The 25,825-nt window shown below is 45.6% G+C and overlaps 2 protein-coding genes and 1 pseudogene across 2 annotated transcripts; 1 reads left to right on the top strand and 2 right to left on the bottom strand.

Moving 5' to 3' along the window:
• Positions 1–9,342: 9,342 nt before the first annotated feature.
• LOC109751115 (protein SUPPRESSOR OF GENE SILENCING 3 homolog) lies at positions 9,343–13,721 on the top strand. Its single transcript, XM_020310023.4, has 5 exons — positions 9,343–9,843; positions 10,752–11,049; positions 12,029–12,273; positions 12,861–13,018; positions 13,299–13,721. The coding sequence occupies exons 1-5, from the start codon at positions 9,433–9,435 to the stop codon at positions 13,522–13,524; spliced, it is 1,338 nt and encodes a 445-aa protein (XP_020165612.4). The 5' UTR covers positions 9,343–9,432; the 3' UTR covers positions 13,525–13,721.
• Positions 13,722–15,019: 1,298 nt separating this feature from the next.
• On the bottom strand, positions 15,020–16,016 carry LOC109751122 (acidic endochitinase-like). The gene has a single exon (XM_020310026.2). The coding sequence runs from the start codon at positions 15,911–15,913 to the stop codon at positions 15,020–15,022; it is 894 nt and encodes a 297-aa protein (XP_020165615.1). The 5' UTR covers positions 15,914–16,016.
• Positions 16,017–24,141: 8,125 nt separating this feature from the next.
• On the bottom strand, positions 24,142–25,016 carry LOC109751121 (acidic endochitinase-like; annotated as a pseudogene).
• Positions 25,017–25,825: the final 809 nt, after the last annotated feature.

Raw genomic sequence — 25,825 nt, 5'->3', positions numbered from 1 at the left:
ACGGGCCTGATGAGCCAAGAGGGGGCACGCACCAGCCACAAGGGGCTGGTGCGCCCCCCATATGGGCCGAAGCAGAGGAGAAGGAAAGAGGGGAAGGGAGAAGTAAAGGGGGGATTCGGCCTCCCCCTTCCTTCCGTCCTCCCTCCTCTTTCCTCCCCCCCCTCCGGCAAATAAGGAAGGGGGGCGCCGGCCATGGGGAGACCCCAAGTAGGATTCGACCTACTTGGGCGCCTCCTGGCTGCCTCCCCTCTCCCTCCCACCTATATATATGTGGGGGGGGGGGGCGCCCCTAGCACACCGCAGATAATTGCCTAGCCGTGTGCGGCGCCCCCTCCATAGTTTACACCCCCGGTCATATTCTCACGGTGCTTAGGCGAAGCCCTGCGAGGATCACTTCACCATCACCGTACCACGCCATCGTGCTGACGGAACCCATCTACTACCTCGACATCTTGCTGGATCAAGAAGACGAGGGACGTCACCGAGCTGAACGTGTGCAGAACTCGGAGGTGCCGTACGTTCGGTACTCGATCGGTGGAGCACGAAGAAAGTTCGACTACATCAACCACGTTGTGAAACGCTTCTGCTTACGGTCTACGAGGGTACGTAGACACACTCTTCCCCTCGTTGCTATGCATCTCCATGGATAGATCATTGCGTGTGCGTAGATTTTTTTTGTTTTCCATGCAATGTTTCCCAACAGATTACCCAAGATCAATATGAACATGCATAACGGGTTGGGATCACGATCGTTACCGTCACCGAGTTGCAGTGGAAGAAGAACGTGTCGGTGTAAATCATACTTGGAGTCCCTCGAACCGTTGATGAACGATCCCTTGTACCGCCCATGAATAGTCCATCGAACCGAAGACCGAAAGCACAACCTCTCTATTTGGTTGCAAGCGTGCAGCCTTCACGATCCAGCAGCGCTTCGCCGTCCAGAGCTAATCGTCACTGAAGAATTAGAGGAACGAGATTAGAACCACACATGGCTTCTAATTATGAGGACAAGAGGATTAGGCTAGCTCTAATTAGTCAATTAGAACCAACTAGAACTAGAACTAGAAGAACTATAGGAGGCTCCAAAACTTGTGTGTTCAGTAGAGCAAAATCCCCTAGTATATATAGTGAGGGGGAAGCCACTAAGGAGGGAAAGACCCTCCTTGGGGCACCGGCTAAGAGCAACTCTAGCAGACCCCGCATCCTCCCGGCCCGCAAAACGTTTTTGCAGTTCATGAAAAAACGCCTTTGCGGGCTGGCGCGGATGGCCACAGATGCAGACCCCGCATAATGGACCCGTAAAAAGGATATTTCCGGAATATGCTTTTTTACGGGTTGGGATTGCGGCGTCTGATCTGGCGCAGCTCCTCCCGGCCCGCAAAACTTAAATTTGCAACTTAATTTGATCTAGCATATTGCATTGCTTTGCTTTATTAACAACATTGGATACAAAAGACATCACCAAATCTTTGCTAGAATAGCAAGACCAAAGAAAACAAGAACTACAAGTATGCATTTTAGAAGATTTCCAACTTCCATAACTGCTCCCACTAGTTGGACTAATATCTTCTCCATGCATTCGTTGTTGATCTGTGGATTCTTGATTTTGCATTCTTCTTTCTTCATCTTTGGTTCGGAAGAAGTAGATGTTGCTTCCCCTCTAGTTGCACATGCAGCCGCATCATTGCCTTCGATTCTACTAAGGAGTGCACTAACATCTATTAAGTTTCTTTCTATCAACAAATCAATGTATTGGCCTTCCCAAAACCAAAATGAGCATCCATCGTCCTACACAAAAGAATGAGCAAGCTCGAAGTGAGCTACCGCAATTGAACTAAAGAATGAACTATGAAACGAGCTACCGCAAGTGCACGTACCCCATCGTTTTCGCATAAGAACACCCATCCGGGGTGCTTCGGCGTGCCCGAAGTGAGTCACACCACTTTCTGCGTGCAGTCGTCACACTCTATGAGCGGCATCGGCAAGCCACAAAGACGCTGCGCGAGCGCCGAGCCCAGTGGACGGCCGGACGAGTCCATGCCCACAAACCTTCGGCGGCGGCGGGCGGACGAACCCGTACCTGCATGCGGCGATGCGCCCTTGCCTGGGCTGCGGGAGAGGCTCCCCGACCACTCCATCGCTTGGGGCAGCAACCGGCGGCCGAAAAAAGCCAAATCCGGCGGCCCGCGATGAAGTGCCGCAGATCTACAAATCCGGCGGCCAGCCGACGCAGGGGGGAGGGGGAGGCCTCGTGCGCGTGGCGGTCTTCCGGCGTGCTCCTGCCGGCTGCGGTCGCTGGAATCTTGGGCGGCGGCCGGCGGCGGCGCGGGGGGGGGGGGGGGGGGAGAGGAGAGGTGGTTGGTGGGAGAAAGCGCGGGATGAAATGTCCCCCCACCAACCGCTCCCGCTTATATGCAGGGCACCGCAGCCGCGAGGGTAAACCTGCGTTTTCCCGGGTTGGGCTCGGGATTTTGCCGCGCCCCCTAAAATTTTTTGCGGGCCGGGGCGGGATGCGGGGTCTGATCGGGCTGGTTTTTCCACCCCCGACCCGCATTTTGGCGGTTATTTTACGGGTCGGGGCGGGATGCGGGGTCTGCTAGAGTTGCTCTAAGGGGGAGGAGTCTAGTAGGACTCCTCCCCAAGTCCAATTCGCCCCCTTACACCACTTCCTTATGGGCCCTTGTGGCCCATAATTCCCTCCACCTCTTGGCCTTTTTAGACCCGTCTGATATTTAAATTAAATATAAAATTTTCTAATTATTTCTAGACCATTATATATATATATTAACATCTCAGGAAACATTTCCCACCTATATATAATATAATGGTAATACCCGGTATTACCCGATATTCACTGAAACCCTTCCGCTGACCGCAACACGCTTCCGGATTCTCTCGGAACTATTCCGAATATTAATGAAACAATTCCACAAATGTATTCTCATCACTCCCGTCCTACTAACACTCAGCAGATCATGATTGCCTTAAACTTGTGACCCCGTAGGTTCGGCAACTCATAGACATGAACAAAACCGTTCGTTCAATGATAGATAGCGGGACCATGGACATCCATATCAATCCCTATGAAAACACGAATAATATTCGTGTGAACCTATGGTTATCATGTGATGTTCCCTTTGCTTCGTGATACTTCACAAAACCTAGGATTTCGGTATCCTCCTGAGTCATCACCATGCTCACTATACCGAAATCCTCGTCACCGGTTTTGTTCTTCTCTCTCGTTATTGTGTTCCGGTATCCCTGTGATGAAGTTAGCTGTGTTTGGCCAGACAATGATTGATGCGGTCACACCGAGAGGGTTCTAAAAATATCTCTCCATCGTTGGAGGAGCAAATCCCACTCTTGAGTTATCCAGTCCCTTGTCAAACTTTCTTATGTGCCTATAAGTTGTCATTATGATCACCGTGTGATAGGTGACGTTTAACAACCCCAAAGCCCATCATACGATAATAAGTGACTATGAGACTCTCATGGTCTAATGAGAAAATTCATATGTTAACACTCAGTGTTATTACAACTGATGACAGACGATATTAACTCAATTCATAACATACAAGATTGGGTCGATTCAATACGATCGTTCTTCCAACGTCCTAATCTCAATGTTGTTTTAGGACTATAGTTACACTTCACGATATCGTAAGATCCGGAAAACGTGATCACCAACAACACTTGAGCTAGTCCTAGAGGTAAGACTAGGAAACCTTTTATTTAACTGTTTATCATTCCACAGGTGCATATGAGTTTTCCACTGAATCGCATATTCCAGAATCATAGCAGTTATAACATGAAGTATAAACTCTATAATTATGAATATGGAAATATAATAATACTAATATTATTGCCACTAGGGCATATTTCCAACAGACATGTACCAGGAATAACCAGCATGTTGATAGAGTCGACTTCTTTCTTTGAAAAACTTCAAATGTGCTACATCTGAATTAGAATGATTCAGTAAACTTCCCTCGCAACAATAACTACAAACTGGCTATCAATGGCAACATCCATGTCAATAAAATTGAAGAACCATACTTGATTAAGTGAAAGGTATTCTTAGAATTCAAACCATCTTTAGTCGCAATTTATCAAGGTTTAGGGTTTACAGAGAGGTAGATGCGATCTCCTCCACCGCTGCCCGTGCCTAGGTAGACAAGAAGGTCTTCAGCGTCCTCCTTAGGGTTTCACCCCTGTCTTGGGCCTTGTGGGCCGTGGTGGAGTATGAGGCCGGGCTCCCTCGGATGAGCCACCCTCGGTGTATGACACTATCAGTTGCCGCTATCCTTGGCCTCCACACATGGCCTGACTAGCAGAGTGCTCACCACACATGAAGAAGAAGATCATTCCAGAGAGGTCGAATCACATGGGGAAAAGAGAGAGACCAGTTATCATGCTGCTAAGGCTTTAGGATGGTCAAGTTGATTGCATTGGAAGGAAACTCGGCAGAGTTGTGGTCGATCCGATCCTCATAGCCTTCCCCAACCTCCTGATGATGCTCCTCCGGGGCACCTCCTTCTTTGCAGTGTTCTGGGCCTGTACCTGCTAAGCCACCCCTCGATCGGATATGGAACACTGATGTGGGATCCCCACCAGCTTAGGTCACCGATCTCGATGTCGTCACCCCCCACACTCATGACGATGTTGAGGAGAAGAAGGGGAAGATGCGAGGGGTAGGAGTAGAAGGTTGTGTGTGGGAAGAGAGGAGAGGAAACAAGAGGGAGGCATCGTATTAAGTGGGCTTGATGGCTTCATGTGCAAACAACTTCCAAGAACCTTCCTTTTCCCTCTCAGCCAACGTATGGAAAATGGTCCAATCAAAATGACCAAGACGAGAGGAAGGAACGAGTAGACCTATGCATGTTTTTACCCTTTATCGCTAAATTGTTGATGATGATGAGGCATAGCCTATAGGGCACCCAAGAAGTCGCAGTTAATGGGTTTAATGCGGTGCTTTGGTGGGCCCTTGTAGGTGGTGCGATTATGTGGTATCTATTAATCAACCAAGTGAACCCATACATATGTGGGAAAACTTCTTGTGCTGGTGACCCCGTGTACTAATATTGGTGAGGTTGCACAGAGCTGGTGTGTTTTTGTAGGCCGGTTGTTGTCGATTCAGGTTTGACGATTTGTCAAATCATTAATCTAGACCAAATCCAAATCAAATATCTTGATCGATTGGAAGAGCTCTAAACTTAGGGAGCATAGTGAATTTTAAAAAATAGTGACAGGTGACTTACATGCACCATAATGTTGGATCACGGAAGTCAGATACTCCCCCCGTCTAGATGCATAAGTCACATTAGGAGAAGCTCCGCAACCTAGGTGGTTAAGGATTGGGCGAGGCAAAAATTTGAACATAAAACCATCCAATAGCTGTACCGCGTGACCAGCCAGAAAATAGCAATTAATTCTTAATTGATAAGGATGACCGTTTGGCTAGCCCATGCAAATTAAATCCCTCGCATGCTAATCGGCTTGATTCCCTTGACTAATCAGCGCCTTCTTTCTGTGCATGCATAGGTTGTTTATTTAGCAATTAGTCCCTAATTAATAGCTGGAGGAGAGAAAACGTGGGTGGCAAAACGAAAACGAGGTTGGAAGAAAACAAAGAAACAATGAATGTTACGCGCCTAAGTGATTTGGGAATATCTGGTTTTCGTAAAGTGACTTATATCCCTAGACGAAGGGAGTACTCTTTGGCGAAGGGGGCACTGAAGGATGAGAAGAGCGACATTTCCCAAGGATTGATCATGCTGACTACACCCTTTGATTCTTCACCAACTTAGTAAAAGTCAAAGGCGCGATGAAAAAGAAACAATCCCGCGCTGGCAAAGAAAAATATTCTTCCCCTGCAAAAAGAAAAATATTCACACTGTGAAACGAAGCGGGTTTGCGTGGAGGAGGAAGACCCCGTCAACCGTCGAGCGCCACCCCGCCAACTGAAACCTGGGGCGAACCTCCCGTCCCCACTGGTCAGTGTGAGGGGTGCGCCCGGCCGGGATGCGAAGCGGGCGAGGGCTCCCCCAATCAACGGGCAGTGTGCCCACTCGTCAGTTAGCCTTCCGCTGGGCGCTGGCTATATAGAAGGCGCGTCCCCCTCCGGCCGCTACGGTGGCCTCCCCCCTCCCTCCCCTAAAACCCACGCCGCGAGCCGCGGAGACGCCCGAGATGTTCGGCGGCGGCGGGCCTCCCGGCAACGGCGGCAGCGGCAGCGGCAACGGCAACCCTGGAATGGCTGCCCGCGGAAGAGGTGAGGTGCTTGCCCGTACGCGTCGTCCTTGCTGTTACCTTTTTCTCAGTTGTCCGTTCGTCTCCTCCGCAAAAGATGTTGCGGCCGGGTTCGTGTTCCCCTGTTCCGCGTCTCCGGGGATCGCCGGATGTCGGTCGATTTGGCTGGTGGGGTGGGCGGATTATTCCTATACGGGTCTTGGTTTCGCTCGATCGCGGTGAGCACTGACGAGGAGGGGAGGGAGGGGCTCGGTAATGCCGATTCGTCTGGGCGTTTGGTTCATCTGGCTGGGAGTTTTATGTAGATTAACCGGTTTCTCTCTGCTTGCCGAGTAGTGGGTTTTGGGCGATGATATCTAGCCAGTTACTACTGCCTTTCCTGGTATGCAATTGAACGCCGCCGGTATGTGCCTCCTCCGTCGTCTGCTCCAGTGACTAGAGGGGGTGGGGCCCCGGTGGTTTGGCTCCCGCCGTAGATAGGGTAGGCTTTGTCTGTAGGGCGGCGCTGCTTCTGACGGTGACCGCAGCGGTGCATCCAAGAATGATGCCCGACTCAAGTCTTGTCTTGCTGGCGTCCATGCCGGTGTCGATGAGCCGTGGGCTCAGTCTCCATCGACTCTTCGGGCCTGAGGGTTTAGGTCTTCGGCCGGTGGCTGTTGTCGCTCACATTGTTACCGGTGAGCCAGCGTGGATAGCAGTTTTAGATCTGGGCTTGAGGCTTGATGGCGCAGATCTGGGGCTTGAGGATTGATGGCGGCGGATCTGGCGCTTGAGGATTGATGGAAGATCTGGCGCTTGAGGATCTGGTGATTGACTATGATGATGTCGATGGCTGACGGTGGCTATGAGACTCATGGAGGGTGGGGATGATCCCAGGTCGACGCACCACATCGACAAAGCCCTTGCCGATGGCTGGCTTCGTCATCCGCTCACAACGACCTTCTGGGCTATTGCTTTCCTACGAGCCCGGCGCCGGTTAGCGGCGGCAATGGCAGTTTCAGGATTACGTAAGGACTCCTTTGTACTTTTCTTTTCCTGGGGAGGTTTTTCTGCAAAGTTCGGTGGACACGTGTTGTCGCCTGAACCGTCTAATGGTTTCCTATTAGTCCGGCGACGGTTAGCAGCTGCAATGGTAGTTGCTAGATTACCTAAGGAATATTTTTTACCTTCCTTTTCTTGGAGAGGTTTTTTTGCGAAGTTCTATGGGCATGTGTTGTCTCTTAAGCCTTTTGGTCGGTTCTGAGTTTGTGCTGCGGTTACCCCCAAAAAAGATTATGTGTAAATAATCAACTGATCGTGGTATAGTGGTACTGCCTGGTTTGGGAAAACTACCACTGGACTTTGATTCTGTTTTTGCCCCATGCCGGGCAAAAACCTTCCCTGTCTTTTCTTTCGCCGCTCAAGTGATATGGAAATCTTAAAATATTTGATGCATTTACTAGTAAAATCATTGAATATTAATAGACCATCCGTGAAGCCCCTCTAGAGAAGTGCCACCACATGCAATTTGTGTTGTACTCCCTCCGTCTAGGTGTGTAAGTCATCTTACGGAAACCAAATAATCCCAAAACACTTAGGCGCGGTACATTAACTCTCGTCTCGTTTCTTATTTCGTGACATATCAACCAATAAGAGATGTGGGTCATTCATGCTTTAAATGACTTGAGACTACCAAACACGACATGCAGTGGTTAGTTCATTGCATGCTATGTTATTAATTAGCAAAATAACATTAATTTATCTCGTTTTTCCCTCCACTTTGGTCACGGTGCACAACCTAAGATGACTTACACACCTAGACGGAGGGAGTACTGGTTATCAGGTCTCAAACAAAAAAGAGCGCCGCATAATCTTCTCTTTTCTGTAAATTAAGCTATGCATATTAATTTGGTCTCCTGAAAATTAACGGCGTAGGCCTTCTCTTTCTAAGTTTAGTGTGTGAGCAAAGTTTTATTTTCTTGAAAAGTTTGACCAAGACAAGTTAGAGTCTTTTTCTGGCGTAGACCACAGTATTGGGGTTAGTATAAGGGTGATACCTGACTCTCTTCGTTACTACAAGAAATCATCTTTTATTTAAGAAATTACATCGATAGCACCACTCTATGTGCCATATTGTACACTATTACGTTGGCTTTGCTAAGCTCAACTCGAAGAAAAGATTCTTCTCATACCACATCATTAATTTATCAGTTATGCAATATTTATATTTGTTGCGATTAATGTACCTGTTGGCATTTGTACCTTATTTGGCGTTTTTACTTTATATGCTACTGAGAAAAAACAAAAACTGTGTTATTGACACATCTGGAAGATAAATGGAAACCGGAAGGTATTTATTAGCAATGAGATTGGGTGATGCAGAGTCCTGCTGCTTCCCTCAAAAAAAGATTGGGTGATACAGTTATATATTTTCTTATAAAATTATTAAATTAAAATAAGTATGTTTTTGCAGCAAACTAGGCAAAATACAGAGTCTGCCATCTTAAATTTCGCAAAAACCATGGTGTAAGTGCTTGTTTTAGTAGTCATGGTCTCAGTTGATATTTAGCTTTGTTTTGGTACGCGTTGATATAAAATTAATCCACAAATGAGCATAAGAATATGGTTGCTATTCAGTTACCACTCCATCGAATGTTTACACCATTTTCTACATGTAAGTCCAGAGATCAATTCCTGTACCAGGTTCCTATAGTAAAACTTTGATTTACAATTAAATTTTCCACACTTTTTGAATTGTTGTTCTGAAAAATATGTATCGATTGTTCTATCTAATCATGATTGCATAATCATGTCCTACATCCAGGGGAGGTTTGGAAGAAGAAATCAGGCCAGGCACCTGGGAGGGGACAATGGCCACCATCAGTCTCCTCCTCAAATGCTTCACATACTACAGCATGGCAAGCTTGCAATGGCAGTGGAGGATCTTCACTTCCTTTGAGGAACTATGGAACTCAACCTTCTGATCGTAGGCCTGCTGCCGGAGACAATCGGGGGCCATCATCACAAACATATCTGAGAGAAAATCCAGTTGTGTGGCCAGCTCTGGCAAATGGTTCGCAGTTGTCATCCAGGTCTCATCCATATGGCCCTGAAAGTAATAAGGACGATGTTCCTTCATCTAGTTTTGACCCTGAGGACAGTTCTGAAGTTGAGGATTTGTCAGATGATGACATTGATGATGATATGAGCGAGGAGACTGATTCTGATGAAAGTGAAAAAAGTTTCGAGACTCGAAAAAAGAATAAATGGTTCAAGAAATTCTTTGAACTCATTGATACTTTAAATGAGGAGCAAATACATGATCAGACTAGGCCATGGCATTGTCCGGCATGCCAAAATGGACCTGGGGCAATTGATTGGTTCAATGGGCTACAATCTTTAGTGAGACATGCTAGAACGAAGGGCTCTAGAAGGGTTAAGCTCCACAGAGAATTTGCCACATTGCTAGAACAGGAGTTAGGAACTACGCTGCTACCACCTGGTGAGCAATTTGGGAAATGGGAAGGATTGCGAGGAAGCACTGATCGCGAGATTGTATGGCCACCAATGGTTATTGTCATGAACACTTTACTGGAACAAGATAATGATGACAAGGTGATGTATTTTCTTCCTTCTGGTCATGAACCTCTTCCACATCAAATACAAATATGTCTTTCTACTGTGTTGATATGGTAGAGTTGGTGAATCCGTTGCACTTTCATGTATGTGCCTTATGGTACACTATTACGTTGGCTTTGCTTAGCCCGACTCGTAGAAAAGATTCTTCGCATACCACATCATTAATTTATCAAGTATACAAATTTACATATTCATTTATTTATATTTGTTGCTGTTAATGTACTTGTTGGCATTTGTACCATATTTGGCATTTTCACTTTATCTGCTACTGAGCAAAAACAGAAACTGTGTTATTGACACATCCGTAAGCTAAATGGAAACTGGAAGGTACTTATTAGCCTCATATGTGCTATCCTAATTTAGCAATGAGATTGGGTGATACAATTATATATTTTCTTATAAAATTATTAAATTAAAATAAGTATGTTTTTGCACCAAAATAGGCAAAATACAGATAAGGGTCCGTTGTCTTAAATTTTGCAAAAACCATGGTGTCAGTGCTTGTTTTAGTAGTTATGGTCTCAGTTGGTATTTAGCTTTGTTTTGGCACGCGTCGGTATAAAATTAATCCACAAATGAGCACAAGAATATGGTTGTTGTTCAGTTACCACTCCATCGAATGTTTACACCATTTTCTACATGTAAGTCAAGAGATCAATTCCTGTACCAGGTTCCTATAGAACATCTCTTTAATAATTATGTTTTCGACATCATTTTCTACATGTATTTAACTTTGATTACAATTATGTTTTCCACACTTTTTGAATTGTTGTCCCGAAAAATATGTTGGTTGCACTTTAATAGAACATCTCTTTAATAATCTTTCAATGATCAGCGATGATGATTATTGTATTCTGACATTGCTATACTTTGATGCTCTCTAGTGGTTAGGCATGGGCAATGAAGAGCTTCTAGAATATTTCCATGAATACGATGCAATCAAAGCACGACATGCCTATGGTCCAGGTGGGCACCGTGGCATGAGTGTGTTAATATTTGAAAGCTCTGCCGTGGGTTATATGGAGGCTGAACGTCTGCATAAGCACTTCGTCGGTGAAAGAACAGACAGGGAAGCATGGCAAGCTCCGTCTGAGCGTCGGTTCTTACCTGGTGGAAAAAGACTCTTATATGGTTTCTTAGCCAACAAAGAAGATATGGAGATTTTCAATAAGCACCACCCAGGTATACTGTTTAACTTCTTTTCATGCATTTAATGCTTTTGCTTCCATACGATTGCTCAGTTATATGGTAAATACCTGTTTGATGCTGAAATTTTGTAGCCTTAAATTCTCTGCCACCAATGATAATTGCTGCAGATGCAACATGATACACCTGTCAAGCTGCATATTTCTCTGTTCTTTCCTGCATTGACATCTTAACTTTATGAAGGAACTTGACATTTTTATTTATGTTTCGCAATTGACAATACTTGGACCTCATCCGAACTTCAGAACGTGTATTTGAAGCAGAATACACCCGATCTGTTAAGTTTTCCGATGTATTCGATTACTAACTTTTGGGGCTTGGTAGCATTTGCATTATGATCGTGTGATTGTTCAGATGGCATGTTTTCTTCATTATATTAGTAGTAGAAGCCAATATGCAACGGGTAGCTTGGGATAATTTGGAGAAGAGGGATAGATCCCTGACCCTCTCTGTTCACCTATGTATTTGCAGTTTTTTGTCTGATCATGGCATCCTTTGTTGTTTGTTCATATAATATGCATAGATTCTGCATCTATGTGGCAATTCATAGCTCATCTGTATCATTTTTGTGTGTATACTATATATGGATACCTTCTCTAATGGCAAGGGCCTGGTCACATTATATTAGTAAAAGCTATTAGTAACAAGAAGCCAATTACATCCGTAAGAAGAAACAAAGGCAGCTTTATTCTGTTTATTATGAAGACGTGGCCTGCAAGTTCAATACACACTGAAGCACTGTAAAAAAATGTATCACCCACACAATCTGTTATGCATCTACTGAACATGACCTTCAATACTAGCTGATGCTCTTAGCAGATACTCCCTCAGTAAACTAATATAAGAGCATTTAGATCACTACTTAGTGATCTAATGGCTCTTATATTTCTTCACGGAGGCAGTACATTGCCTATTGTACTATACTTTTAACATAAGTGCTTTATTATATTTTCAGGAAAAAGTTGCCTGAAATACGATATGAGATCTTATAATGAAATGGTAGTGGTAGGTATGAAACAAATGAGTCTAGACAATCAGCGACTGAATCATATGAAGAACAGGGTAGTGAAGACAGAGAAGCACTCTAAAGCTGTAGAAGAATCGCTTGGTGTCGTCACTCAGAAATGTCGAGAGACTAGTGAAGAGAATAAGGTGCTCATGCGTCGGATTAAAGAGAAGCACTTGGAGCATGAGGAAGAGGTAATGGTTTCTCAACGGTTACACCAGTATATGACTGAGTGCAGATTTTCTTATCTCTACGGGTGTATACAACAGTATTAATTAATTTAAAGTTTGCATTATTTATGTCTCGGCACTATGCAGCATTAAACTGTCCGTGTTAAAGCAATCCATATTTAGGTCGAACTAATACATGTATATGCATGTCAGCCATTGAGTATTAGTGGTTGAGTGATAGTTACATCTAAGCAATATTGACCTTGTTCTGAATTTGACTTTATTAAGGTGTCAAATGTGGATGCGCCGCAATGAAAGTTATGAAAACATGCAAATCTCAAAACACGAAAATATGGATATAGCAAATATATTTCTCATATATATAATTTTGTGAACCTGCATATGAACATTAAACATACCATTTATTTCCAAACTCTATGCATGCCAATGACTTGAAATAAGATAGGCATGCCCAACATTAGATTGAAACTTCCTGGTGGTTCCAATTTTTTTCTATGCAATACAGATTTTTTCCAATTTGTCTTGTGTTGCTCTTTTCCTTGTTATGATTTCATCGCCTTTTTTCACCTTGTGTTTCCTACACTTTGCAGATGACGTCCCAGGAGAAGTTTTTCAATGACCAGATAGAAAACCTTTACAAGGCCATGGAGGAGAAAGAAAGTGAATATGAGGAGAGACTGCAGGAGGAGCGTGCAAAGGCTAGACAGTATGATGTGGATTCGGGGACTACCGAAAATCGCAGGCTTAGGTGCGTAACTGGTACTTGACTGGATGATTCTATTTTGTCAGTCTGCGTCACAAAATATGACCGAGTCCATGATTCCTCTTGGGGTGTAAATTTTTTTTTGATGGAACACCCGTATTCCATTTTTGACACGGCAAGATCAATCTTTTTTTTAGGATATAATCTTCAAATGTGTGTTTGTGGATAGAATTCTCCTGATCAATATGCCATGTATTACTGGCTTCTCGTACCCATCTCAAAATAGCGAAACGCTATCGTTTTTAATCCATCTTACCCTCTGCAGGAAGGAGGAAGTGCAGCGTTTCATAGATTGCCAGGCTAAGGGCGTGGAGGAGTTTATGTCCAAAAGGGACGAACTGTTAAAGGCACACGAGAAGAGGAAGGTGCAGCTCAAGAGAGAGTATATGGAGAAGGAGGTGGAGCTCGAGAAGGAGCTCGATGCCGCTCTCACGGTTCTGATGGAGAAGCACGAGCCAGACACCTTCAAGGCTTCTAGCTCCAGCTTGTGAAGATCGCCATACAATTTCAGCTCAGAGCATTTTAGGCCCGACTAGGAGACCTGGACCTATGTGGGTGTCTTGTGGCCAATATCATGAAACTTAAACATGCAGGAATGTCAAGGTCTGTAGCGTGTGCTACCAACATGTAATGACCGCGTCGAAACCTTAAATTTGTTGGGATTATGTTGTTACTTGCTCCGTCGAAACCTTAAATGTGTATGTATTATGCTGTCATCTTGCTCTGCTTCCACCCTCTGCTTCAAAATCAAATCCACCCCCCTCCCCCCCCTCTCATTTTCTAACTAACCTCTCGCCAAGAGTTTCTTGTAATTCCGTTAGAGAAAAAAAAATTGGCACAGGACTAAAAATCATACATATGTGCCACTATGCCCAGTCCATGAACGCCACTTTCTAAGACTGCTGCCTGAACGAGAGTTCATTCTAGCCAAGGCCAGACCTTGACTTTTCACCCTGAAAAACACAAGGCCATGATGGTGGGTCGTTGGAGCTTCACAACAACACCTCCAAGGGAACGACATCAAAAATATCGTCACCGACTATCATTGGAGTCGAAGTTGGGGTTTCACCTTGAACTCCCTCTCTCGCTGACAGTGCGGCCGGCCAAGCCGACCAATCAACACTACTCAAGCTTCTGGACACTTGTATGCCGCCAAACATGTCGTTGCTATCGTCCACGGTCCACCATGCTTGCATGACAGGAGACACCTCGAGCCACCGTCCACGCCGACATCGAGATCAAGAGCGCCGTTGCGCCTCCTCATGCTTGGAGTCCCGCTCCTGTGCACAAACACGACACCAAGTCAGCGTGAAGCCTATTGTGAGATCAACCGGATCTATGCCCAGTGTCTCCCGCCACATAAGCTGCAAAACCAAATCACATTAGCTGCTACAATACCACCACGAGACCAGATTCACAAGCCCAGCCATGCATGCCGGCGAGCCGACCACCGCCGCCAACAAAAGAGAATGCCCCGTAGTGGAGGCCAGTGGCAGCGACGATAAGAGGGCAAGGAGGAGTCTAGTGGAGGCGACACTAGGGTTTCCACCTGGTGTTGCATGGGAGAGAGACACAAGGGGGAGGGTGCTTTGGTTGTGTTCAAATACAGCTCTCTCTCTGTATATATGTCTTAGGAGCCAAGTTAAACATATACCAAATGTAATCTCTTGTACCCGTCTTGCATATATATAAGCACGTACGAGTCCCTACTACTGGATACATCAAACTCTTTACCTAATTTCACAAGGTGAAAATACTGACACTTCCGTACTGCATACGACATGTCACAGAAACAATGATGAGCTAACAACACTAACGTCTAATTCCAACACAAGAATCACACCTCCGGTAACAAATTCGAGATATGGACAAAGAATATGCGCACACAAATACATTAGCACAAAGATGAAAAGACCAAAGAATAACATCGTACTTACAAAGATACCCACATGTAACACACTGCTCGGGAGAACATATTCGTGAGAATCACACGTTGCTCTTGATGGCAGAGCTGTAGCCCGTGCGGTCGTCATAGAACTTGGACCATAGCATTACACCACCGTACTTTGGAGAGCCCTTGATGAGCGGCAGCACACGCGAAGTGAGCTCTCCGGCAGGGACGAACCCCGTGCCCGCCGCGTCCTTGGAGGCCGGCAGCCCCAGGAAGATCTTCCCGGCCGGCACTGACTCCCACTTCTTCCACGCGTCCATGAAGGCCCCCTGTCCCGCACTGAACTGGCATTCCTCGTTGTTGTAGAACTGCACCCACACGTAGTCGAACAGCCCCGTGCTGATCGCACCGCCGTCCCATTCATCCGGGAACGGGCACTGCGGTGCCGCGCTCAGCAATACGGTCTTGCCTCCGTTCTTTCCCAAATTCTTCAGGTCAGTGGCGAGATCGTTCCAGAACTTGGCGCTGCCTTGCTCGATGTCAAAGTCAATGCCGTCGAGCGCGACGTCGCCGAGGGGACCGGACGAGGATGCACTGCCCAGGTAGTTGTTCCAGAGGTACAAGGCAACTTGCCGTGCATCGCCGGGAGAAGAGAGGCCATAACTACCATCGCCGCCGCCGATGGAGAGCAGGACTTTAACGCCGCGGCTCTGGCACGCTTTGATGTCCTTGCTCTGGCCTCTGCATCCACCGGAGGAAGGGTCGCAGTGGCTGGCAAGGTCGAGCTGCGGAGTTTGGCCCTTGCCGAATTTCGGGAGAAAAGCGAGGATGACAAACTCGTAGTTTCCGGACGCGCACGTCTCGGCCAGCGACGCCTCGCCGTCGTTCTGGCCCCAGTACACAGCGATGCTGCCGGCATGGCAGGTGGCAAGGAGTGCCACGAAGAGGGTGGCAGTGAGCTGGAAAGGGGTGAGAGAACGGCTCGCCATTGCTGGGATCAATCGGCGCGTGGCTGTGCAAGTAGCCTAGCCTAGTACAGAAACGTTGGAGACTAGTGAGGAGACGCGCTCTGTGTTTTGCCTTGTCATTGCTATGGCGCATGTTTGGATTTTATAGTGTCCTGACGGAGCGTCATGGACGCTTTTTTAGTGGCTTTCGTGCCGTCTCACGTCCGCTTCTGCATCTGAATTTAATTACCTACGGTAGTGGAGTGGTTACGGTTAAGTAAAGGTGAGGGTAGAAAAGTTCCGTTTGCGGTGGGTTGTTTCCTTGCTTAATTTACTCGGACAGATTAGTGAAACTGATTGCGTTCAAATCGCAAACGCTGCACCGTACTCAACCGAAACTCCTCTGTTTCCTGTCCCGGCATAGTGCCGGACAGAACGTATACGCAGCTTGAAGCACCCTCGACAGCTTTGTAAAAGAAAGAGTAAAATGCATTGTCGGTCGGCCGTCATCGTACTTTGTTGAAAGTTCACTTTGATCATCGTACTCAAGAATACGATTAATATAGTCAATATATATGCCTTTCATTGATTATACTCAGTGGCCATATAATCACTGAAAGGCGTATATAGTGACCGTAGTGAGCTTTCGACACAGATATGATGACTAGATGCATTTTACTCTTAAAAAATTGAACTTGAGGCAAAAGATTTGCCTCGATGCAGCAAATAAGAAAGAAATTGACATAATACACCATGCAGAAATAAATTAGAAGAAAAGACTTTTTCCTCCGAAAATATGGCCCAAGCATCGATGACATGTTTTTTTCGCATTCTTCTTTCATGTACCATGTGTGCCCTAGCCAATCTTTAATCATGTGTCAAATTCTCAATGCCTAGCAGCATTCGAAAAGGAGTCTGGCCACCATTTTTTGCCATTCTTTTGCATAAGGAGCAAAGACAACAAATACAGGTCACCTTCGTTCGAGCCAATCGGCCATCCAAACACGATTTTTGGATGATTAACACAGGGAAACAATTTCCCAAATCTACGAAGGATGTCATTCGTACAAGTCGAGGTTGCTCTAAAAATTGCACATTGTAGGATGAGGCCGTAGAGTATTAACAAGAAGGAGAAAGCTCCAAAAGAAAAGAGCCACATGTATCTGTATTTAGTTGATTTTTTTTTTTTGCGAGGCAACATTTAGTTAAGCAAGATGATACCCCGACACGTTGTTGTGAGAATGTTTTGCAATATTTCAATGTGATTTGATTGTATTGAACATGAAAATTTGGAGTAATAGTATGAGCACTAAACTAAAGATACGTATGATTTATTGTGTCTGATTGTTGTATAGTTGTAAAAATATGTATTAAATATAAATGGCATAATAGAATGACAATTATCATGCATGTTTGCATGTTGAGTAAACTTTTTTTCTATGCATGGTTGCACGTTAAGGTATGTATTTTCTCATGCATATTGCCTGCTGAGGTGACATGTTTGAATGTCAAGGGAAATAGGCTAGCGAAGACCGAAGACTAGCTATTTAGATATAAAAGATTTGGAAGTCGATGACCCAAATCTTCAAAAATTCCTCAATATGATGCCCCAGAAGCCTTCGGTCTAGTCATTTTGATGGACCTATGCATTTCCTTAAAGCACATTATTAACTCGCTAGTTTTCCCCTCTTTTTTTTGCAGATGGCATAGATTGGTGGAGTGATATCTTAAAGTCAATGCCCATTAGCCCACCCACACCCCAAAAGTAAGCTCCCCCTTCCATCCATTTTTACGGTCATTTAGGTGTAGAAGGGTTCCATGTCAGCATCGTCTGAAGGGTTTCCATTCGATTTTGAAGGTAGTTATGTCATTCGAACATGTGCTCAACATATTAGTGCACATTGTGGAACCAATCAGGATTTAGGTAAGCTAGACTAATGTAAAAAGAGTTTTCTACCACGTAAACCAATAATATCATTCTATTATAGACCACAAGATTACCACTAGATGCGCAGACCCAGTAGAAGTAGAGATGATGACTAGCGTCGGTGTTGCGTCCTCTGGTTTCCCTCTGGTTGTTTGTCCTAGCATCACAAAAGTGATGCCTAAAATTATCACGTGTATGAGGTGGAACATAACATGGCAGATTGCTAAATTCAATCACAAGACTTGGGTGTGGAGTTGGTGACACCTGGAGTTTCCCAAATCCCTTATCAACCAATCAATCAAGTAGCTCTTAACCAATCCATACTTCTCCATTTATATAGATCATCTTACATGCGCCGCAACACCCATAACCCAATGGAAAACGCTTGAAATCAGCCGGCAGAGTTAACGCACGCGTTGACAGTCTTCGCGACCGTCCGATCAGTGCATGATCGTGCGGTGTACAACACCCCTCCCTGTCGCACATGTGGTTTGCAACATCGGCCTTGTTGCAAACAACGGAGCACAACACATGGCATGTTGCAGACCGACCAATCCATCTGCCTACTTGTTGCTTCGCCCCATCCACAACCACCGCCAAGTCAGGGAGATGTGCCCCCCGATGGTCGATCTCCGGCGACCACCAGTGAGGTCGCCCGGCCCCACCACACGCCTCCTCTCCTCCTTGTCAGGGCCATTGGAGCCGCCCCTTCCTCGACCCTTCAGTCGAGCCCCGCCTGTAGTTCGTCGACGCTCGAGCACCTCCATGTCGGATCTCCACCGCCAAATGCCTCCCCGCCACTCGATCAACTGATCCGGCGAGATCCTACACGCCGGCGCAGAGCGCCGCCAACCTTGTTATCGTACTGTCACGCAGGCAGCAGCCACAACCACCGCGTCGGTGATCTGCGCTCTCCCTTCTCGTCCCGGTCGTGGACCGTCTTCAGCCCGCCACAGGAAAAAGGTTAGGGAAGGTGATGTTTCTACAACATGAGCTATGTTGCTACTTTTTTTGCAACAAGGGTATTGTTGCAGGAATATAGAGAAGAAACCGAAGATACTATTGCAATTTTTTGCAACAAGGGTCTTGTTACAGGAATATTTTGCAACAAAGGCCTTGTTGTAGGAAAGTAGATAAGCGGAACGATCTGGAAAATAGAAAAAAAGAAACGATCAGACGACTTGTGATTCGGTCGATCTTTTAAAAAGATCAGCTGGCTAGCACGGCCCTAACCCAACATGACTTCATTCACTTATCTACTCAGATCGAATCAAAGTGGGGGTTGTCCCCTTAAGTGTGTGTCCCCATATGTTCTTGATCAGTTACACATGTCATGAGCAGCCTATGTAAACTCAATCGACCCTCGAGTACCTAGTTAGGCCCGAGTACACTACTCGAACTCTGACTTAATCTAAATTCGACCATAGTTGGTAGTGGCCCCTAGCAGGATGTGCCAACCCACAAAGTGTTCACAACCTCTCGCAATGTGTCATATGCTGCCTCGGGATATATGTTGCCGAACCCACTGTGAGTATTTGGAATCCTTGTCAAGCAGCTCAACATCGCTCGGTCTCATGATATAGATTCCTTGATAAGGTTAGCACTTAAAGTTGGTTACACAGCCATGCATCTTTTTAGTCTAGACAATCAAGAGGCCCTAGAGTCATCTCTCCAAGTCGAAGGGAAAAATCCTATCTTGGTCGGCCATGCCTCGCGGAATGCTTGGCAGCAAGCTCTAAAGTCACCTTTATGACTATCTAGTTACGAACAAGTGTTGATAGACCCTAAGAAGGTCTATTCACATCCCGAGAATGTATGATGACCTCAGGTGTAGATCATGGCATAACACAATACTTTAGACCAACACAAATGACAATTCACACTACATCCCAAAATAGGTATGTCTCACTCTATGTTCTACCAACGCGAGTCTTATTATCATATTGGTATCACATATACTCATGACCTATGAAACAAGGTCATATCCTCAATGGCTAGCGATTGTTATCATAACATCATACAACAAAGAGTTTCACAAAAGATAAAGTATTCACCAACCTATATCAAGATGATATTGAAGTACAATATTAGTAAATCATGGATACATGGGAACAAAATCATCTCTATAATAGCCTCTAGATCATATGCCCAACCGAACATGTGACTTAAGGCCAAGGTTTGATAAATAAAGATGAGGCAACCCATTTTGTCTATGCTATGCAAATAGCTTTCTCATATGGTAAAACGACCACTCATGTTCTCTTATATTACACACATATATAATTTTTGTTGTTTGAATAATGTTTTGGCCTTTGTTGGCTAGTTCAGTTGTATTGTAAACTTTGTACTCCAGAAATTTTTGAAAATAAATCTGGCTGGTTGTTCTCCCTTCATCATCCCATGAAATATTAGAGTCTCTTTTGTCTCTTGAGATATGCAAATGACTTGTTGATGTCCTGCCAGTGCACAAGAATAATCGAATCACAATTCCAGGGAAGTATCTTCCAAAAAGTTATTCTTCTTCAAATGAATAATAACTTTCTTGTAGTTCTAGCCACTATTGAGAAAAGGGGCTTTAGTCCGGGTTGGCAATGGCCTTTAGTCCCGGGTCACCAACCGGGACAACTAAACTAGGACTAAAGGCCCCCACTCTTTAGTCCCGGTTGGCCACAACCTGGAACTAAAGTCCCTCCACGTGGCCGCGAGCGCGTGCTGGGGCTGGAGGATCTTTAGTCCTCGTTGATGACACCAACCGGGACTAAGGGCCCTCCACGTGGTTGCGAATTAGCGCCGGGGGCTGGAGGACCTGCTCAGGACTGACCAGAGGGTTCCCGGGGACATATTGCCATGCTACATCAGCCACGGGGACTTCCTTGGTGCCCAGGAGTTGATCAACACTGATACCAAAGTCTCTAGTAGCGCCGGTTACCTTATCGGTAATCACCTTCAGCGGGGGGATCGATTGCATTGCCTGTTCTCCGAGCTGGGGAACTATTTTCCCGCTTTTATTACTACTTCTACGTCTCGACTGCTGCATTTGTTCCTCATATGACTTCCTAATAGAGCGGTCATAGTCTGATGGACTACTCTCCACATGTGCCGGGGTCGCTCAAGAAAGTCCACAAAGTGCTTTACGATTTTCGTAGGTATTATCTCCTTTGGCGGTGGGGGCGGTTTTGGTGCAAAATGGGACTTCCCTACGGAAACCACGACCACTCTAGTTTCCCCATCAGTCATATCGTAAGCTAACTTCTTTTTGGCAGGGGGCTCGTCGTTGGCTTTCTTCTTTCATGCTTTCTTCCGCTTTTGGCCCTACTGCTGGGACATAGGGGGTGGAGTCGGCTGACGCGGCGTAGATCGATATGGTGGACTCACGCTGGGGCCCCTCTCGAGGTGGGGTGGACTTAGAGGTGTATTGCTACTCGGAGGAGTCGGTGGCCTTGACGCCGAGTTTGGAAACACGATGCATTCCTTTCTCCATACAATGACACCATGTATGACTTCTGCCAGTGTATGCTCCCCTTCACCTCCAGGAATGTCAAGCTCTAGTGAGTCATATCCCGACAGAACTTCATCCACCCCGACACGAGCATACCCAGCTGGAATCGGATTGCCATGGATGGTTGCTTCAGGTGCATTTGGTAAAGCAAAGCCGGCCGCCACCTTCATGGATATGTTCTTCATTTTTTGGTGTAGCTCACAATTTGTCCTCTCTTTGACATCATCCATGGGGTAGAGAGCTAGCAGTGCATCATTGGCCCGACCCCCGTGGAACCCACGCTGCTTTTCCGCATAGATGGGATGGTACTATCCAATGTTGGATTTGCTTGCTCCTGTCGTGTAGACGCCATTTGCTGGCTAATTCCGTGCAGTTGCTCCTGCTGCCGCTTTAAAATGTGTTCCAACTCCTCGTTCTTTGTTTCTACCTTCTGAAGCCGCTCTGCATCCTGCTTCTTTTTTCTCTGACAGCTTCTATAAGTGTCGGGCAATTCGTTATCCTTTGGAAGCATCTTCTTTATCATTTTCAACAACTTTTCAAATCCCTTATCAGATACACCATTCTCTGCCTTCCATTGCAGCAATTCCAGTGTGGTACCCAGCTTTTTCTTGTCATCTTCGCAATTTGGGTACAACAATTTTTTGTGATCCTCTAACATGCGCTCCAACTCCAAATCTCTCCTTTTCACTTTCGCAGTTTCTCTTTGCATCAGCAATGGCCTGACCAAGATCATCAGCGGGCTCATCTGATGCCTCTTCTTCAGCTTCCCCCATTGTAGTACCATCGTATTCAGGGAACATAGGATAGTTGTCATCATTCTCTTCTTCTTCATTGTCTTCCATTATAACCCCTCTTTCTCCGTGCTTGGTCCAACAGTTATAGCCGGACATGAAACCGGACTGAAGCAGGTGGCTGTGAAGGATTTTTGAGGTAGATTAATCCTTATCATTCTTACAGACACCACATGGACAACACATAAAACCATTCCGCTTGTTTGCCCCAGCCACACGCGGACAATTATGCACGCCATTAATGAACTCGGGAGAGCGTCGGTCATCGTACATCCATTGCCGGCTCATCTTCATTACACAACATCGAAGTGATCAAATTAATACAAGTTCATCACATTAAAACCAAAGTAGAGTAGTGACCAAATGTTATTACTGCAAAAATATATACATAAAGTTCATACATACTTCTCATAAAACATCATACAACTATCTAGCTAAAGCATTTAAATGCAACAACAGATGCAATCAAAATCGCAACTAAGGTAATAATTGATCCAACATCATAATGATACCAAGCCTCTTTATTAATGGCATATTTTCTAATCTTTCTAATCTTCAAGCGCACTGCATCCATCTTGATCTTGTGATCATCGACGACATTGGCAACATACAACTCCAATTTCATCTTCTCTTCTGCAATTCTTTTCAAAAAAATAATTCAAATAATCATTTTCTTTTTCAACTAAATTTAACTTCTCGACAAGAGGGTCGGTTGCAATTTCCGGTTCACATACCTCCTAGATGAAAATACCTATGTCAACTTGATGGGCATAATTGTCATAAACACGAAATAAAACAAATAGTTATAAAAGATAATATACCGCATCCGAATCATAAACCGGACGAGGGCCGACGTGGACGGATATCAAAACCATGGCACTATATATAACAAACAATCATACAAGTAAGAAAATTATACAAATAACTATATAAATCATACAAATAAGATTTTTTTTACAAAAAAGATAAGAACAAGAGGCTCAACAAGGTGGTGCCGGCGACGGGACGGCGTGGGCGATCGACGGCGGTGAGGACGGGGACGAGAAGGCACTAAGTAAACCACACCTACACATATGCAAACTAAGAAGTTAATTTGAGCTCAAATTGCATATAAATCAAATAAACTCCCACATAATTACTCCCAAACTAAAACCCATAAATCACTATACTATAGAGCATGAAACGAGCTAAACTAGCAATGAGAGATGAAAGGATGAAGTTGCTAAACTTTTAGAACCCTTGGATAGATGGGGTGCCTCCAATCTTGACAAATCTTGGCAAAAATGGAGGATGAACTCGAGCTTGGGGAAGGAAACAGAGAGGAGAGAAAGCTTGGACTCGGGCTGGACGAAGCAGCTTTATATAGGGATATCTTTTGTCCCGGTTGGTGATACCAACTGGGACTAAAGGTGCTCGCAGGGGCCCCAACCTGCCGCAACCCCTTTAGTCCCGGTTGGTATCACCAACCGGGACTGGAGGTCTCATTTGAACTGGGACTAATCCTAGACGTGCCCCCGTCCGCTTCTAACCGTTGAAACCAGGACTAATGCTCACATTACTTCCGGGCCCAAACCCAGCCGGGACTAGTGCTCCGGATGAAAGGTCAATTTTCTACTAGTGAGTTCTAGTTCTAGCTCTAGTCCTAGTCCTAGTTCAACATCATCTATAAAATTTCTTCTAGTTGCAAGATGGCGAAAGTCATTATTCTTAAAAGTCGAGGAGTCATGTTGTCGGTTAATTGTATTCAAACCGAGGGACCAATATTGAACTAGAACCACAGTTGATTCACCAAATATTGTACACTTACTTTTCTATAGAATCAACAGCAGTGTAGTGCATGATGTAAATTATGGAGTTCAAAGTTTGATGTAATATGAGACTTGGTTCAAAGAAAATATACTGTGTTTTTATTCATAGTGTTTTTATTCATATATTTACATATGGTAGTATATGTTGCCATCTCAAACAATTAACACATGATCCTACGTATGATACATGACACAAGACACACAATAATAACAACTCAGCCAAACAAAACACACTAGAGAGACTATCACACATCGCTCTTGATGGCGGAGCTGTAGCCTGTGTGGTCATCATAGAACTTGGACCACAGCATGACACCACCGTACTTTGAAGAGTCCTTGATGAGCGGCAGCACACGCGAAGTGAGCTCGCCGGCAGGGATGAACCCCGTGCCCGCCGCGTCCTTGGAGGCCGGAAGCCCCAAGAAGATCTTCCCAGCCGGCACTGACTCCCACTTCTTCCACGCGTCCATGAATGCCCCCCTTCCCGCACTGAACTGGCATTCTTCGTTGTTGTAGAATTGCACCCCGTGCTGATCGCACCGCCGTCCCATTCGCCCGGGAATGGGCACTGCGGTGCCGTGCTCAGCAATACGGTTTTGCCTCCGTTCTTTCCCAAATTCTTTAGGTCAGTGGCGAGATCGTTCCAGAACTTGGCGCTGCCTTGCTCGATGTCAAAGTTGATGCCGTCGAGCACGACGTCGCCCAGGGGAACGGACGAGGATGCACCGCCCAGGTAGTTGTTCCAGAGGTACAAGGCAACCTGCCGTGCGTCGCCAGGAGAAGAGAGGCCATAACTACCATCGCCGCCGCCGATGGAGAGCAGGACTTTAACGCCACGACCCTGACACGATTTGATGTCCTTGCTCTGCCCTCTGCACCCACCGGAGGAAGGGTCGCAGTGGCTGGCAAGGTCGAGCTGCGGCGTTTGGCCCTTGCCGAATTTCGGGAGAAAAGCAAGGATGACGAACTCGTAGTTCCCGGAGGTGCACGTCTCGGCCAGCGACGCCTCGCCGTCGTTCTGGCCCCAGTACACGGCGATGCTGCCGGCGTGGCACGTGGCAAGGAGTGCTAGGAAGAGGGTGGTGGTGAGCTGGAAGGGAGTGAGAGAACGGCTCGCCATTGCTGGGATCAACCGGTGCGTGCCTGTACAGGAAACGGTGGAGACTAGTGAGGAGACGTGCTCTGTGTTTTGCTTTGTGGTGGCTATGGCGCATGTTTGGATTTTATAGTGTCTTGACGGAGCGTCATGGACGCTTTTTTAGTGGCTTTCGTGCCGTCTCACGTCCGCTTCTGCATCTGAATTTAATTACCTATGGTAGTAGAATGGTTACGGTTAAGTAAAGTTGAGGGTAGAAAAATTCCGTCTGCGGTGGGTTGTTTCCTTGCTTAATTTACTCGGACAGATTAGTGAAACGGGCTGCGTTCAAATCGCAAACGCTGCACCGTACTGAACCGAAACTCCTATGTTTCCTGTCCCGACAGAGTGCCGGACAGAACGTATACGTAGCTTCAAGCACCCTGTAAAATGCATCGGCGGTCGGCGGTCACCGTACTTTGTCCAAAGTTTACTTTGGTCATCATACTCAAGAATACGGTCAATATAGTCAATATATACGGTTAACATAGTCAATATATATGTCTTTTGGTGATTATACTCAGTGACCATATAATCACTAAAAGGCGTATATAGCGACCATAGTGAGCTTTCGACACAAATATGATGATCCGATGCATTTTACTCTAAAAAAATGAACTTGAGGCGAAAGATTTGCCTCGATGCGGCAAATAAGAAAGAAATTGACATAGTACATCATGCGGAAATAAATTAGAAGAAAAGACTTTTTCCTCCGATAAATATGGCCCAAGCATCGATGACATGTTTTTTCGCATTCTTCTTTCATGTACCATGTGTGCCCTTTTTAGATAAAG

This window comes from Aegilops tauschii, chromosome 3 (genome assembly GCF_002575655.3).
Source record: "Aegilops tauschii subsp. strangulata cultivar AL8/78 chromosome 3, Aet v6.0, whole genome shotgun sequence".
NCBI classification, from domain to species: domain Eukaryota; kingdom Viridiplantae; phylum Streptophyta; class Magnoliopsida; order Poales; family Poaceae; genus Aegilops; species Aegilops tauschii.
The sequence above is the reverse complement of the archived record's forward strand: the minus strand, read 5'-3'. Positions and strand labels throughout refer to the sequence as shown.

Bases quoted from the DNA above. Each gene is read 5' to 3' on its own strand.
- LOC109751122 (XM_020310026.2), bottom strand. From the start codon at position 15,913: ATGGCGAGCCGTTCTCTCACCCCTTTCCAGCTCACTGCCACCCTCTTC.
- LOC109751115 (XM_020310023.4), top strand. From the start codon at position 9,433: ATGAGCGAGGAGACTGATTCTGATGAAAGTGAAAAAAGTTTCGAGACT. The intron at 9,844-10,751 runs GTGATGTATTTT...GATGCTCTCTAG, and splicing joins AACAAGATAATGATGACAAG to TGGTTAGGCATGGGCAATGA. The intron at 11,050-12,028 runs GTATACTGTTTA...TTATATTTTCAG, and splicing joins TTTCAATAAGCACCACCCAG to GAAAAAGTTGCCTGAAATAC.